At 51.5% G+C, this 11,904-nt stretch overlaps 1 protein-coding gene across 1 annotated transcript in view; it reads left to right on the top strand.

Annotated features, from left to right (window-relative positions):
* Positions 1–11,904, top strand: part of FANCA (Fanconi anemia complementation group A) — a 71,184-nt gene that overhangs the window by 56,114 nt on the left and 3,166 nt on the right. Inside the window, exons 31-37 of the mRNA XM_008050038.1 lie at positions 1,283–1,367; positions 5,153–5,325; positions 6,015–6,117; positions 8,370–8,429; positions 8,544–8,648; positions 9,425–9,537; positions 10,951–11,086. Coding sequence (XP_008048229.1) covers positions 1,283–1,367; positions 5,153–5,325; positions 6,015–6,117; positions 8,370–8,429; positions 8,544–8,648; positions 9,425–9,537; positions 10,951–11,086 — 775 coding nt within the window. The remainder of the gene's footprint in view (positions 1–1,282; positions 1,368–5,152; positions 5,326–6,014; positions 6,118–8,369; positions 8,430–8,543; positions 8,649–9,424; positions 9,538–10,950; positions 11,087–11,904) is intronic.

The following is an 11,904-nucleotide window of genomic DNA, read 5'->3' as shown; positions in this document are numbered from 1 at the left end:
TTGTAGAGATGAGGTCTCGCTGCCCAGGTGGGTCTTGAACCCGCGGGCTCAGGCAATCCACTCACCTCAGCCTCCCAAAGGCGCGGGATTACAGGCTGAGCCACCGAGCCCGGCTCTTCAGGTTTTCTTTATATCAGATTACATCATCTGTGAAGAGAGAGAGCTTGACTTTTCCTCTCCAGTCTTGATGATTTTTATGCCTTGTTGAATTGCCCTGGCCAGAACTTTCAGTGCAGTGTTGAGTAGAGGTAGTGAGAGAGGACATCCCTGTCATGTCCTTGATTGTTCATCAACTGTGATGGCTTTTTGTTTTGTTTTGTTTTTTAGTTGGAGTCTTACTCTGTCACCTAGGCTGGAGTGCAGTGGCATGCTCACGATCACTGTAGCCTCTACCTGCTGGGCTCAGGTGATCTTTCCACCTCAGCCTTCCAAGTAGCTGTAACTATAGGCGAGCGCCACCATGCCTGGCTATTTTTTTTATTTATTGTAGAGATGAGGTCTCACCAAGTTGCCTGGGCTGGTCTTGAACCCCTGGGCTCAGGCAGTCCTCTCACCTTCACTGCCCAAAGTGCTGGGATTATAGGTATGAGCCACTGTGCCCCACAAGTTTGATGTTAACTGTGAGTTTTTCATAGACACCCTATGACAGGTTAAGCCTTCTGGTTTTTTGTTGTTGTTGCTGTTGTTGTTGTTGTTGCTGTTGTTGTTGTTGTTTTTGAGTTGCCCAGGCTGGAGTGCAGTGGCACAATCACGGCCACCACAGCCTCGACCTGCTGGGCTCAGGTGATCCTTCCACCTCAGCCTTCCAAGTAACTGGAACTACAGGCATGCGACACCACATCCAGCTAATTTTTTTCTTATTTATTGTAGAGATAATGTCTCGCCAAGTTGCCCAGGCTGGTCTCAAACCCATGGGCTCAAAGCCTTCTGTTTATTGAGTGTTTTTGTCACTCACTAAAGGACAAGTTTTGTCAGTGCTTCTTCTGCACTTATTGAGATAATCGTTTGGTTTTAATTTTTTTATTTTATCAATAACTATATATTAACTGACTTTTAGATGTTAAACCAACCTTGCATTCATGGGATAAATCCCACTTGATCATGGTATATATGCTTTTTATGTTTGCCGAATTTGGGTTACTAGTATTTTGTTGTTTCTTGTTGTTGATTAATGTGCACGTCACACTGTCAGAAGTTGCCTACTCTGGAGACAGGAGGAGAACTGGGAATACCAGCACTATTAGAAAATACTGAGGAAACTTTCACTATATTTTCATTTCAGTTCGAGGAGTTATAACCGCTCAGAGAATTCTGATTTGGTCCTCGGTGGCCACACAGGAAATCAGGATATTATTTCCAGGTTGCAGGTGAGTTAGAGGATACCACAATTTGGTACGTTCACTGCATTTAAGTCATTTGCTATTAAGATATATATTATAAGCCGGGCTTGGTGGCTCAGCCTGTAATCCCAGCACTTTGGGAGGCTGAGGTGAGTGGATTGCCTAAACCCGCGGGTTCGAGACCAGCCTGGGCAACTTGGTGAGACCTCATCTCTACAATAAAATCAAAAATTAGCCGGGCGTGGTAGCGCACGCCTGTAGTTCCAGCTACTTGGAAGGGTGAGGCAGAAGGATCACCGGAGCCCAGCAGGTCGAGGCTGTGGTGGCCGGGAGTGGCCACTGCACTCCAGTCTGGGTGACAGAGTGAGACTCCAATGCAAAAAAAAAACCAAACAAACAAAAAAAGATATATATTATAAATTTTCATAATGGTCTCTAACCCAGCCAAGCAGCAAAAATTTGCATCATCCACTCAGTGGCTGAGACCCAGAGCCACAGGATGTTTTGTGAATTTACTGCACAGGTGGACATCACAGAAATGCAGAAACAAAACCTGTGATGCCATATCTTTCTCTACACTTGGGACACTGCAAATTTGGAAATAGAGGAAATTAAGAAAATGACGGCCGGGCTCGGTGGCTCAGCCTGTAATCCTGCGCTTTGGGAGGCCGAGGTGAGTAAATTGCCTGAGCCCGTGGGTTCGAGACCTGCCTGGGCAGCTTGGTGAGACCTCATCTCTACAATAAATAAAAAAAAATTAGCCGGGCGTGGTAGCGTGCGCCTGTAGTTCCAGCTACTTGGAAGGCTGAGGTGGAAGGATCACCGGAGCCCAGCAGGTTGAGGCTGCGGTGGCCGGGAGCGGCCACTGCTCTCCAGTCTGGGCGACTGAGTGAGACTCCAACTCAAAAAAAAAGAAAAGAAAAAGAAAATGACAACTTTGGTGATAAAATTGTTACTCCTCTGTTGTCTGCTTTTTAACTGTTGACTCTCCACTTGGATGTCAGGCTCTGAGAAAGTAACGTTCACAGTCTTCCATGTGGCAGTGGGTGAAAAGTCTGTGGAGATTGGTGGTCAGGGGACTCTTCCACTTCGTGTGCTCATTAGGCTGTCATAGGTTTTTTGGTTTTGTTTTGTTTTTAAGTTAAGAGTCTCTGTTGCCCAGGCTGGAGTGCAATGGCATGCTCACAGCCATTGCAGCCTCGGCCTGCTGGGCTCAGGCGATCCTTCCACCTCAGCCTTCCAAGTAGCTTGAATCACAAGCATGTGCTACGATGCCTGGGTTACTTTTTGATTTATTGTGGAGATGAGGTCTTGCCAAGTTGTCCAGGCTGGTCTTGAATCTCTGGGCTCAGGCATTTCTCTCACTTTAGCCTCCCAAAGTTCTGGGATTACATACGTGAGCCATCACACCCAGCTCCGTCAGGTTCTGACACCAGGTGAAAGCCTTTCTAGTCCATGTTTCTGCCCCAATTAGCTCTTTAAAGTGAACTCTTGGGTCACTTAGGAGCAAAGTACAGACCAAGGTTGCCTCCCATATTCTACCACGTCTGCACCCTTGGAAGTTTAATTTTACATGGTTGTAAGTGGGTTTCATAGCTTCCTGGTTTTCCTGGTGCTCCTCTTAAGTGCCTGAATTTAGAAAATGTGGGAAATGAAAGAGAAACCATGGAGGGAGGGTGTGCTTTTGCATGCCGGGAAAATTTACTCACAAATGAGGAAAACATCCTACAGAAGAGACCAAGACCCCGGCCTTCATCTTGACTTTGTCATCTACGTCCATCCTTACTGGTTGTCAAAGGGAGTGAACGAGGGAGTGTAGATGCAGTGTGGGTTTCCCCAGGTGGGGCTTTAGGGTCACACACAATAGGCATGATGGATGTGGACACTCACATTCTGACTCTGCTTCTGATCTGCACAAGGAGATGGCCTGCACGTGTGTGTGTTTGCTTGCAATCAGCAGATGTTTGCTGGTCCTTGCTGTGGCCATGTTCTGTGCCAGCTCCCTCCCTGCTGTGTGCTTCTCCACACACCTGTGACTCTGGGCAGAGGGCCCAGTCTCCATGATTTCTCCATCTCCCGGGAGGCAGGACTCTCTGTTCCCTGCCGCATCCCCCTCACCTGGAGGGACTCGGTCCAGATTTCTGGTGAGCACAGAGAAGTGTCTTCCAGTTGGCTAAGAGTCCAGCCTCACCAAGCGAAGTAAAAGCTTCTCCATTAGCTTTTATTAGCTTTTACGAGAGGGGCCTGGCCTGGCTTGGCCCAGCCCTTCCTGGGGAATCAGCACACCGGACTTGATGGAGCGCCTGGGGAGCATTCAGATGCAGTGGCATGTTCGTGAGGCAGCGACCATGTCTGCCGGTGGATTTGCTGCCTGAGTGCTTGGACTCTGTCTTTTGTGGCCTCAGCCAGGCAGGACCCCAGGATGCAGGACAAAACTGAGGGGTTGAGATGCTGGGCTGAGTTGCAAAGAACCTGGGTGTTGTAGTGTTTGTGATGACATGGCTCCCAGCCTGGACTCTGAAATTCAGACCTGTTCTGGGAAGGGAGGTATTTGTTGTCATCAAAAATAGTTATGACATGAACATTTTTTTTTAAATGGTTGAAAGAATAATGCAAGATCTCGGCATGCTCCGAAGTGGAATTCACCATTTCAAAAATCAGACTGAACATCCTTTGACATTTAAAGTCACATTCAGCCAGGCGTGGCATCTCACACCTGTAATCCTAGGACTTTGGGAGGCCAAGGCATAGTGAGACCTCATCTCTACAAAAACAAAAAAATTAGCCAGGCATGGTGGCACATACATGTAGTTCCAGCTGCTTGGGAGGCTGACGCAGGAGAATGGCCTGAGCCCAGAAGGTCAAGGCTGCAGTGGGCCATGATGCCACTGCACTCTGGTCTGGGCAACAGAGTAAGACCCTGACTCAAAAAAAAAAAGTCACATTCATTTTTTTTTTAAATGTCCATGTCATAAAAAACAAAGACTGTGTGGAAACGTTACAGAACACAGGGATTATACATGCATCATCTACCCTCAAATTGTCCAGAAGAAAGTTCATACATATACCTACCTACAGAGAGCGAAAATGGTATCTGTGGTACACATTAGCTGTAGATGAGTCTCCAGGAGGTCTAGGGGCGTTTCTTGTACTGTTCTTTTATTTTTGCAATTTTTTTTTGAGTTGGAGTCTCACATTGTTGCCCAGGCTGGAGTGCAGTAGCACGCTCCCAGCCACCACAGCCTTGCCCTGCTGGGCTCCGGCAATCCTGCTTCACCCTTCCAAGTAGCCGGAACTACAGGCGCATGCTGCCACGCCCAGCTAATTTTTTATTTATTGTAGAGATGAGGTCTTGCCAAGATGCCCAGGTGGGTCTCAAACCCATGGGCTCAGGCAATCCACTTGCTTCGGCCTCCCAAAATGCTGGAATTACGGGCTGAGCCACTGAGTCTGGCCTATTTTTGCAATTTTAAAACAATTTCCAACCTGGGCAACATAGCAAGACACTGTCTACAAAAAAATTAGCTGGGTGTGGTGGCACATGCCTGAATTCCCAGATACTCAGGAAGCTAAAGAGAGAGGATTGCTTGAATCCATGAGTTCAAGGCTACAGTGAGCTGTGATCGTGCCGCTGCACCACAGCCTGGGTGACACAGTGAGACCCCAACTCAAATGAATGAGTTAATCAAGTTTCCAAGGAATACTTAGCCCATATGTTCCTTGTCACCTGTCTCTCAGGGTCCCTTGTTGTGGGGTTGGGAGAGGTACATGGGAGATGAGGTGCTTGAGCTCCTTGCCTTGTTCTTTTCCAGGAGATGGCTGTGGATCTGGACCAGCAGCCAACCCCCCTGAGGCCCCTTAGCCACCTCTCTCCTCAGGGGCGCTTCCCTTTTGGCGTCTTCCGCAGCCGGCTCCAGGCTCTGAAAAGCGGGTGGGACATGGCCGCAAGCCTTCAGAGGCAGCAGGAACTGCTCCTGTACAAACGGTAATGGCCTGGGCATGGCCGCAGCACCCCTGCGCCATGGCCTGGGGTCTGCTCCCCATAAGTTACTTGTCTCTGTCCGTGTCTGCCTACTCTGTCTCCTTGGCGGTCCTGTGGAGAGTGGGTTCTGAGGATTAAAAACTTCCTCCTCAGCTGGGTGTGGTGGTGCAGGCCTGTGATTACAGCTACTTAGAAGACTGAGATGGAAAGATCACTTGAGCCCAGTGGGTTGCGGCTGCTATGGCCGTGGGCGTGCCACTGCACTCCAGCCTGGGCAACAGTGAGACTCCAACTCAAAAACCCCCAAAACTTCCTACTCAGAGTCCCCAGGCGGGCTGTGGTGGGCGGCGCCCATGTCGGAGCGAGGAAGACTGTCAGGGCACCTGCTGCAGCCATGTTTGTGAGTCGCTGAGGCGACTGTTCGCTCAGTGAGTTGCTTCGTTAGAGGCGGCACCTGCTCCTCCTTGCTTATTATCGGTGGCACATTTGAGTGTCTTCAAGGCCAAGCAGGGATAGATCCGGTACCAGGATGAACATGCACCAAGACGTAGACCTGGCGCAGGACCAGGGGGCACAGGACAGGCTCTGACTGCGACTGTAGCCCTGGAGCTGGCGATGTGACGGGCGCCGCCACTCTGAAAAGGAGCGAGCGTGTGCCGCCCACTGCTGACGCCGGGCTGGTGTCTCGCCAGGGTCCTCCTCCGCCTGCCTCCGTCGGTGCTTGCTGGCAGCTCCCAGGCCGGGCCAGCCGCTGCCAGCTGTGAGGAGTTCTTCCACCTGGTCAACTCGGAACTGGTAGGTGCTGGGCATGTGGGCCTGGCCGTGGGGATTATGAGAGTCGGATGGGTACCCGGAACCCCGCGTGAGGGGACGCGTGGATTCCCTCTGTTCCCCTCAGGCTTCATGAGCTGAGCCCCTGGAATCCTGTGTGAGGCCTGCCCCATTCGCTTCTCTCAGTTTTCACATGCGGCATGCACACAAGCCAGGTGGTGATCTGACAGCCTCTGTTGCCTGCCAGGTAGCCCTGTTTCCTTTCATTTTAGACTCTGCCCAGCCTAAGCTACACCCTAACCTTAATCAGTGAAAGCAAAGGGCGGCGCTTGATGCAGATGGGTTGACTTCAGGGACTGAGTGGGTCAGAATCAGGGAGATGCCAGTTCATGCCCCTCACAGAGAGCAGCTGCTTCTCCCAAAGCCTTCTTTCCTTTGTTTTGGTTCAGGGTCTCACTCTGTTGCCCAGGCTTGGAGTGCAGTGGCATGCTCACAGTTCACTATAGTCTCTAGCTCCAAGACTCAAGTAGTCCTCTTGAGTTAGCCTCCCAAGTAGCTGGAACTATGTGCCACCATACCCAGCTAATTAAAACAAAACAAAACAAAACATTTTTAGGCCGGGCTTGATAGCTCAGCCTATAATCCCAGCACTTTGGGAGGCTGAGACAAGTGGATTGCCTGAGCCCACAGGTTCAAGACCAGCCCGGATAACTTAGTGAGACTTTATCTCTGCAATAAATCAAAAATTGACTGGGCATGGTAGCGCGCACCTATCATTCCCGCCACTTGGAAGGCTGAGGCGGAAGGATTGCTAGAGTCAAGCAGGTCGATGCTGGGGTGGCCATGAGTGTGCCACTGCACTCCAGTCTGGGCAACGGAATAAGACTCCAACTCAAAAAAAAACCAAAAACTTTTTTTTTGGTAGAGACAAGGTATTGCTATGTTGCCTAGGGTGGTTTCGAACTCCTGGCCTCAAGCAGTCCTCCCAGAGTGCTGGAATTATAGGTGTGAACCACTGTGCCCCACCAAGACCTTATTTTGGAAAATGCAGGCCAGGCACAGTGGCTCACGCCTACAATTCCAGCACTTTGGGAGGCGGAGGTGAGTGGATTGCCTGAGCCCATGGGCTTGAGATAAGCCTGGGCAACTTGGCAAGACCTCGTCTCTACAATAAGTCAAAAAATTAGCTGGGTTCCAGCTACTTGGAAGGTTAAGGCAGAAGGATCACCTGACCCCAGCACCAGCAGGTCTAGGCTGTGGTGGCCATGAGCATGCCACTGCTCTTCAGCCTGGGCGACAGAGTGAGACTCCAACTCAAGAAAAAAAATGCACACATATGATGAGAGCTTGAATTTAGGTTCCATTTCAGTTGTGAAGCACTTTAAGTGGGATAAGGAAAGGAGAAGAAGTGAGATTAGCCAAGCTTTCAAAGTCATTTACGTTTTTCTTTAAATTCTTACCAAAGGCTATTTTTCTGAAAGCCTCTTAGAATGGCAGATGACAGCAATCAGCTGAAAAAGCATGGGCAGTACTCTTCTAGCAAAGGTCAGAGAAGGCAGAGGAGCTGCTGGGTCTTGGTGTGTCCTCAGCAATGGTTCTCAGCCTCCCACCTCCCGCCCAGAGCCCACATCAGTGTGGGCCAAAGCTGGTGGTTTACAGGATCTATCTGCACGGGGACCTGTTCAAAGAGGTTACACCTGGCATGGTCATGAGTGTGCCACTGCACTCCAGTCTGGGCAACAGAGTAAGATTCAAACTCAAAAAAAGCCTAAAAAGCCACAGGCACAGTGGCTCACACCTGTAATCCCAGGATGCTGGGAGACCAGGGCAGGAGGACTGCTTGAGGCCAGGAGTTCAAGACCAGCCTGGGCTAACACAGTGAAACCCCATCCCTCAAAAAAAAAGAAAAATTGGCTGGATGTGGCAGCACATGCCTGTAATCCTAGCCACTTAGGAGACTGAGTCAGAAGGATTGTCTGAGCTTAAGAGATAGAGGTTACAATGAGATATGATTGTGCCACTGCACCCCAGTCTGGGTGAGAGAGTGAGACCTTGCCTCTAAAAAAGAGTGTGGGGGAGGAAGCTATGAACTGGAAAGGGTCTGGGACAGCATGACCAGTGGATCTAGGCTGAGGTCAGCCAGCGGGGCTGATGTCGGCTGCTGAGCCTTCTGGAGGCCTTCTCCATGACTGAATCACATGGCAGTGGCTCTGCACGTCGGTTGGGCTCCTTTTCCAGGGGTCCCTTTTTCACCTCATTGTTGAACTCTTTTGCAGAGAAACTTCTGTTGCCACAGAGGTGCCCTGACCCATGACATCACTGCCCACTTCTTCAAGGTAACCCCCTTCCCCACCACTTCCCACGGCCATCTCAGAACTCCTGGGTGGCTCCTCCTGTTGGGGTCATGCAGGTGGCAGACAATGGAGCGTCTGGTGTGTTCTCTTCTGCAGGGCCTCCTGAACGCCTGTCTACGCAGCAGGGACCCCTCCATCACGGCCAATCTCATGTTGACTGAGTGCCAGACAAAATGCCCCTTAATTCTGATCTCGGCTCTGGTAGGCCGGCTGTTTCCTGGGGTGTTTGGGGATGAGGGAGACTCCTCTGTCTCCTGGGGTGATGGGATGAGGGAGACTCCTCCTGGGTGTTTGGGGAGCCACATTTGCTCACTGTCTTGGTTGTGCCTTCACTGAGGTCTAGTTGCTCCCTGCCTGTTGTTTGATGATGCTGTCTCAGGACAGGACTTGGGCACAGAGGGGCTCCCTGCCAGAGTGTAGCAGGCTCTGAGTCCAGGGCGCAGGACATGTGAGGAGGTGGCCAGCTTCCCAGCTGGCTCAGTCCTGGGAACATGACTCCCTCCTCATCGGTGTCATCAGTAGAATACGGACCAGCCCCTGCCTTGGGACTTCAGGGCCGTTTCCTTCCAAGCAGCACCTTTCTCCAAGTGCCCCAGAGGTCTGGCCCTCGTGTTGTCTGTAGCCCAGGTGGCAGAACTCACTGTACATGAGCCATTCAGTGTTGAAAACACCAGCTCTTAGCAGGCATCAAGGACAAGATCAGCCCAGCTCTGGGACCCTGTGGCCCCTGTACTCATGGCGACTTTTATTAACAAGCCCCTTCCTCCTCCAAATCCTGTCTTTCATCCATGAGGTTCATGTGGTGCTCATGGAACCGCCCTGAGCCTTAAACGAGGTCAATAAGATACTGGTTTTGAAGCTACAAAGGGGTGGATGGTTGTGGGCCCTGCGGCAGCCTGGGGTGCTCTGGAGCTCTGGGTCCCCATGACCACGGGACAGCCGTCCTCACCTGTCTGCTGGTACTCTCTCCCCATGAGTTGTGGTGGCCACGCCTGGAGCCCGTGCTGATCTGTCAGTGGAGGAGGCACTGCCAGTGCCCACTGCCCCAGGGGCTGCAGAGGCTGCGGGAAGGCCAGCAGTTTGCCAGCAAGTATGTGAGGAGGGTGTGGATACTGACTGTGCTGTGGGACCTGGTCTGGCTGTCTACATGGACGTCCTGGGTGGGAAGGTGGAAGAGGCGCTCGAGAATGGTGTAGGCGGCTGGGTGCGCTGGGCTCATCTTGCTCAGCGTGTCCCAGCCCCCACCCCCCTCCTGCATCTGATGTCCCAAAGGGGCCTTGGGGATGTGCTAGGGCAGATCCTCAGCCACCCTGTCCTGTGGACCCAGCAGATACTCAGGGCTTGGAGCCATGATCTGAGTTTACCCACCCTCCTGAGGACCACGAGCCTGAAGCCTGCAGAGCCCTGCTGGGCTTGGGGAATGTGCTCCCAGAGGGCATTGCTAGGCTCCACCTGGCCTCCCTAGAACGTCTGTGCCTAGGGTTCTGAATCCTCAGGGTCCCCCAGGGCTGGACTGCTCATAGTCATCCCAAAAAACAAGGAAAGCAGGTCTCAGTCTCATTCTACAGAGACCAGATCGGATCACCTAAAGGTTTCTTTTGGGGCGGGGGAGATGGGGTCTTGTTATGTTGCCCAAACTGGTCTCAAACTCCTGGGCTCAAGTGATCCCTCTGCCTTGGCCTCCCAAGTAGCTGAGATTACAGGCACGTACCACCATGCCTGGCTTGTTTAAAGTTTCTTAAACCATTGCATTGTATTTCATTAATTTCCTGCCTTTTTTTTTTTTTTTTTTATAATTTTTGAGTCAGGATCTCACTCTCGCCCAGGCTAGAGTGCATTAGCACAATCATGACTTACCACAACCTTAATTGACCTCCTGGGCTCAGGCAACCCTTCTGCCTCAGCCTCCCGAGTAGCTGGAACTACAGGCATGTGTTACTATGCCTAGCTAATTTTTGTATTTTTTTGCAGACATGAGGCCTCCCTATGTTGTTTAGACTGGTCTAGAACTCCTGGGCTCAGGCAGTCTTCCCACCTTGGCCTCCCAAATCGCTGGGATTAAAGCATGAGCCATCACGTTCAGCATCCTACCAATTTTTTAACCTAGTAAACTGTTAGGCACCATATTGGCAGGCACAGCCAGACACTCCTTTGTTCTGTCCTGGGAGGGGATGCTGACCTAGTCTCAGGGCCAAGTGCGGAGCACTGAGGGCACCAAGGCCTCTTCTTTGAAAGTTAGGCAGCTGGGGCCCAACAGCACAGGAGAGGACAGGAGCAGGCTCTGCCTCTTTCTGTGTCGGCCCTGCTTCTGGGATGGCCCCAGCATCTGTGCAGAGCTCAGGCAGAGCTGGGTGCTGGGGATGCAGACTCTGAAGCTCCCCATACCCTCTGTGGGAAAGGTGAGCCCAGAGGGTGGGGGGCAGTATAGTGCATGCGGAACGGGACTGGCATTCGGACGTGGATGAGGGTCCTGTGACGATGACGACCTGGCTCTCTCTGGCAGCTTCCTCTCCCCTGATGCAGCCTCCCCGGCCCCTGCCCCAGCCTGGCTCTCGGCTGCCGCATTGCACTTTGAGATTCAACAAGTTGGGGAAGAAGCCATCAGACAGCTGAAGAAGCTGGACTGTGAGGGAGAAGAGGTGAGACACAGCATCTGGTTCTTTCTCGCAAGCTTGGCTCTGAGGGTATGTGTCACAGGGTTTGCCTGACATGCTGCTTTTCCAGTGATAGTTCCTATCACATTTGGAAGTAAAACTGCCACCAAGTTTATAGGTTTTCATACAAAACCATCGTACTTTCTTTTCTTAATTGCTTTTATTTAACTTGTTTTATCCTTACCACAGCCCAGTGTAAAGCTGTTATCTTCAAACTGGTGCCTTCTCTCTCTTCATGGTGCTGTAACCTTGATTCACTGCTAATGGGCACCCCCAGTTAAGCATGTTGACAGCTCAGAGGAGGGGCTCTGGGGACATGAGGAAGAAGGGAAGGTGTCTGCAGCTGCAGGCGTGAGGAAAGAAACAGGAAGAGGAGGCTAGGACCATTCCAGGTTGGGACCATGCTGGACTGCAGACCTGGTGACCCCCTGCTTGTTGGGCCATGAAAGGCTCCCGTGAGGGGAACTGAGAGTCTGGAAGTCCTGACTCCAGAGGACAAGGGAGAGCAGGAATTAGAACCAGCATCCCAGAAGAGCTGGGGGACCTCCTCAGCACACAGGTCCCACACAGCGCATGGCTGGCACACCAGCCTGGACACTAGTGATGGCAGGGCCAGGGTTTTGGTAATAATACTGCAAAACCCTGCAAGTATTCTGAGCAGGTTTTCAAGTTGTGTGTGTCCTTTTGTCAGAAGGGACTTTGATGGCTTCCAGCTGGGCCCTGGGTCAAGACAGAGCCTGTGTGTTTTATCTGTAAGGATTCTGCACACATGCTCCTGACAGGGGGCCTTGCAGGTGGCCACA

The sequence above is a fragment of the Carlito syrichta genome, unplaced genomic scaffold, assembly GCF_000164805.1.
Source record: "Carlito syrichta isolate Samal-C Ts95f unplaced genomic scaffold, Tarsius_syrichta-2.0.1 Scaffold142937, whole genome shotgun sequence".
NCBI classification, from domain to species: Eukaryota; Metazoa; Chordata; class Mammalia; order Primates; family Tarsiidae; genus Carlito; species Carlito syrichta.
This window is presented reverse-complemented; position numbering and strand designations above follow the sequence as displayed.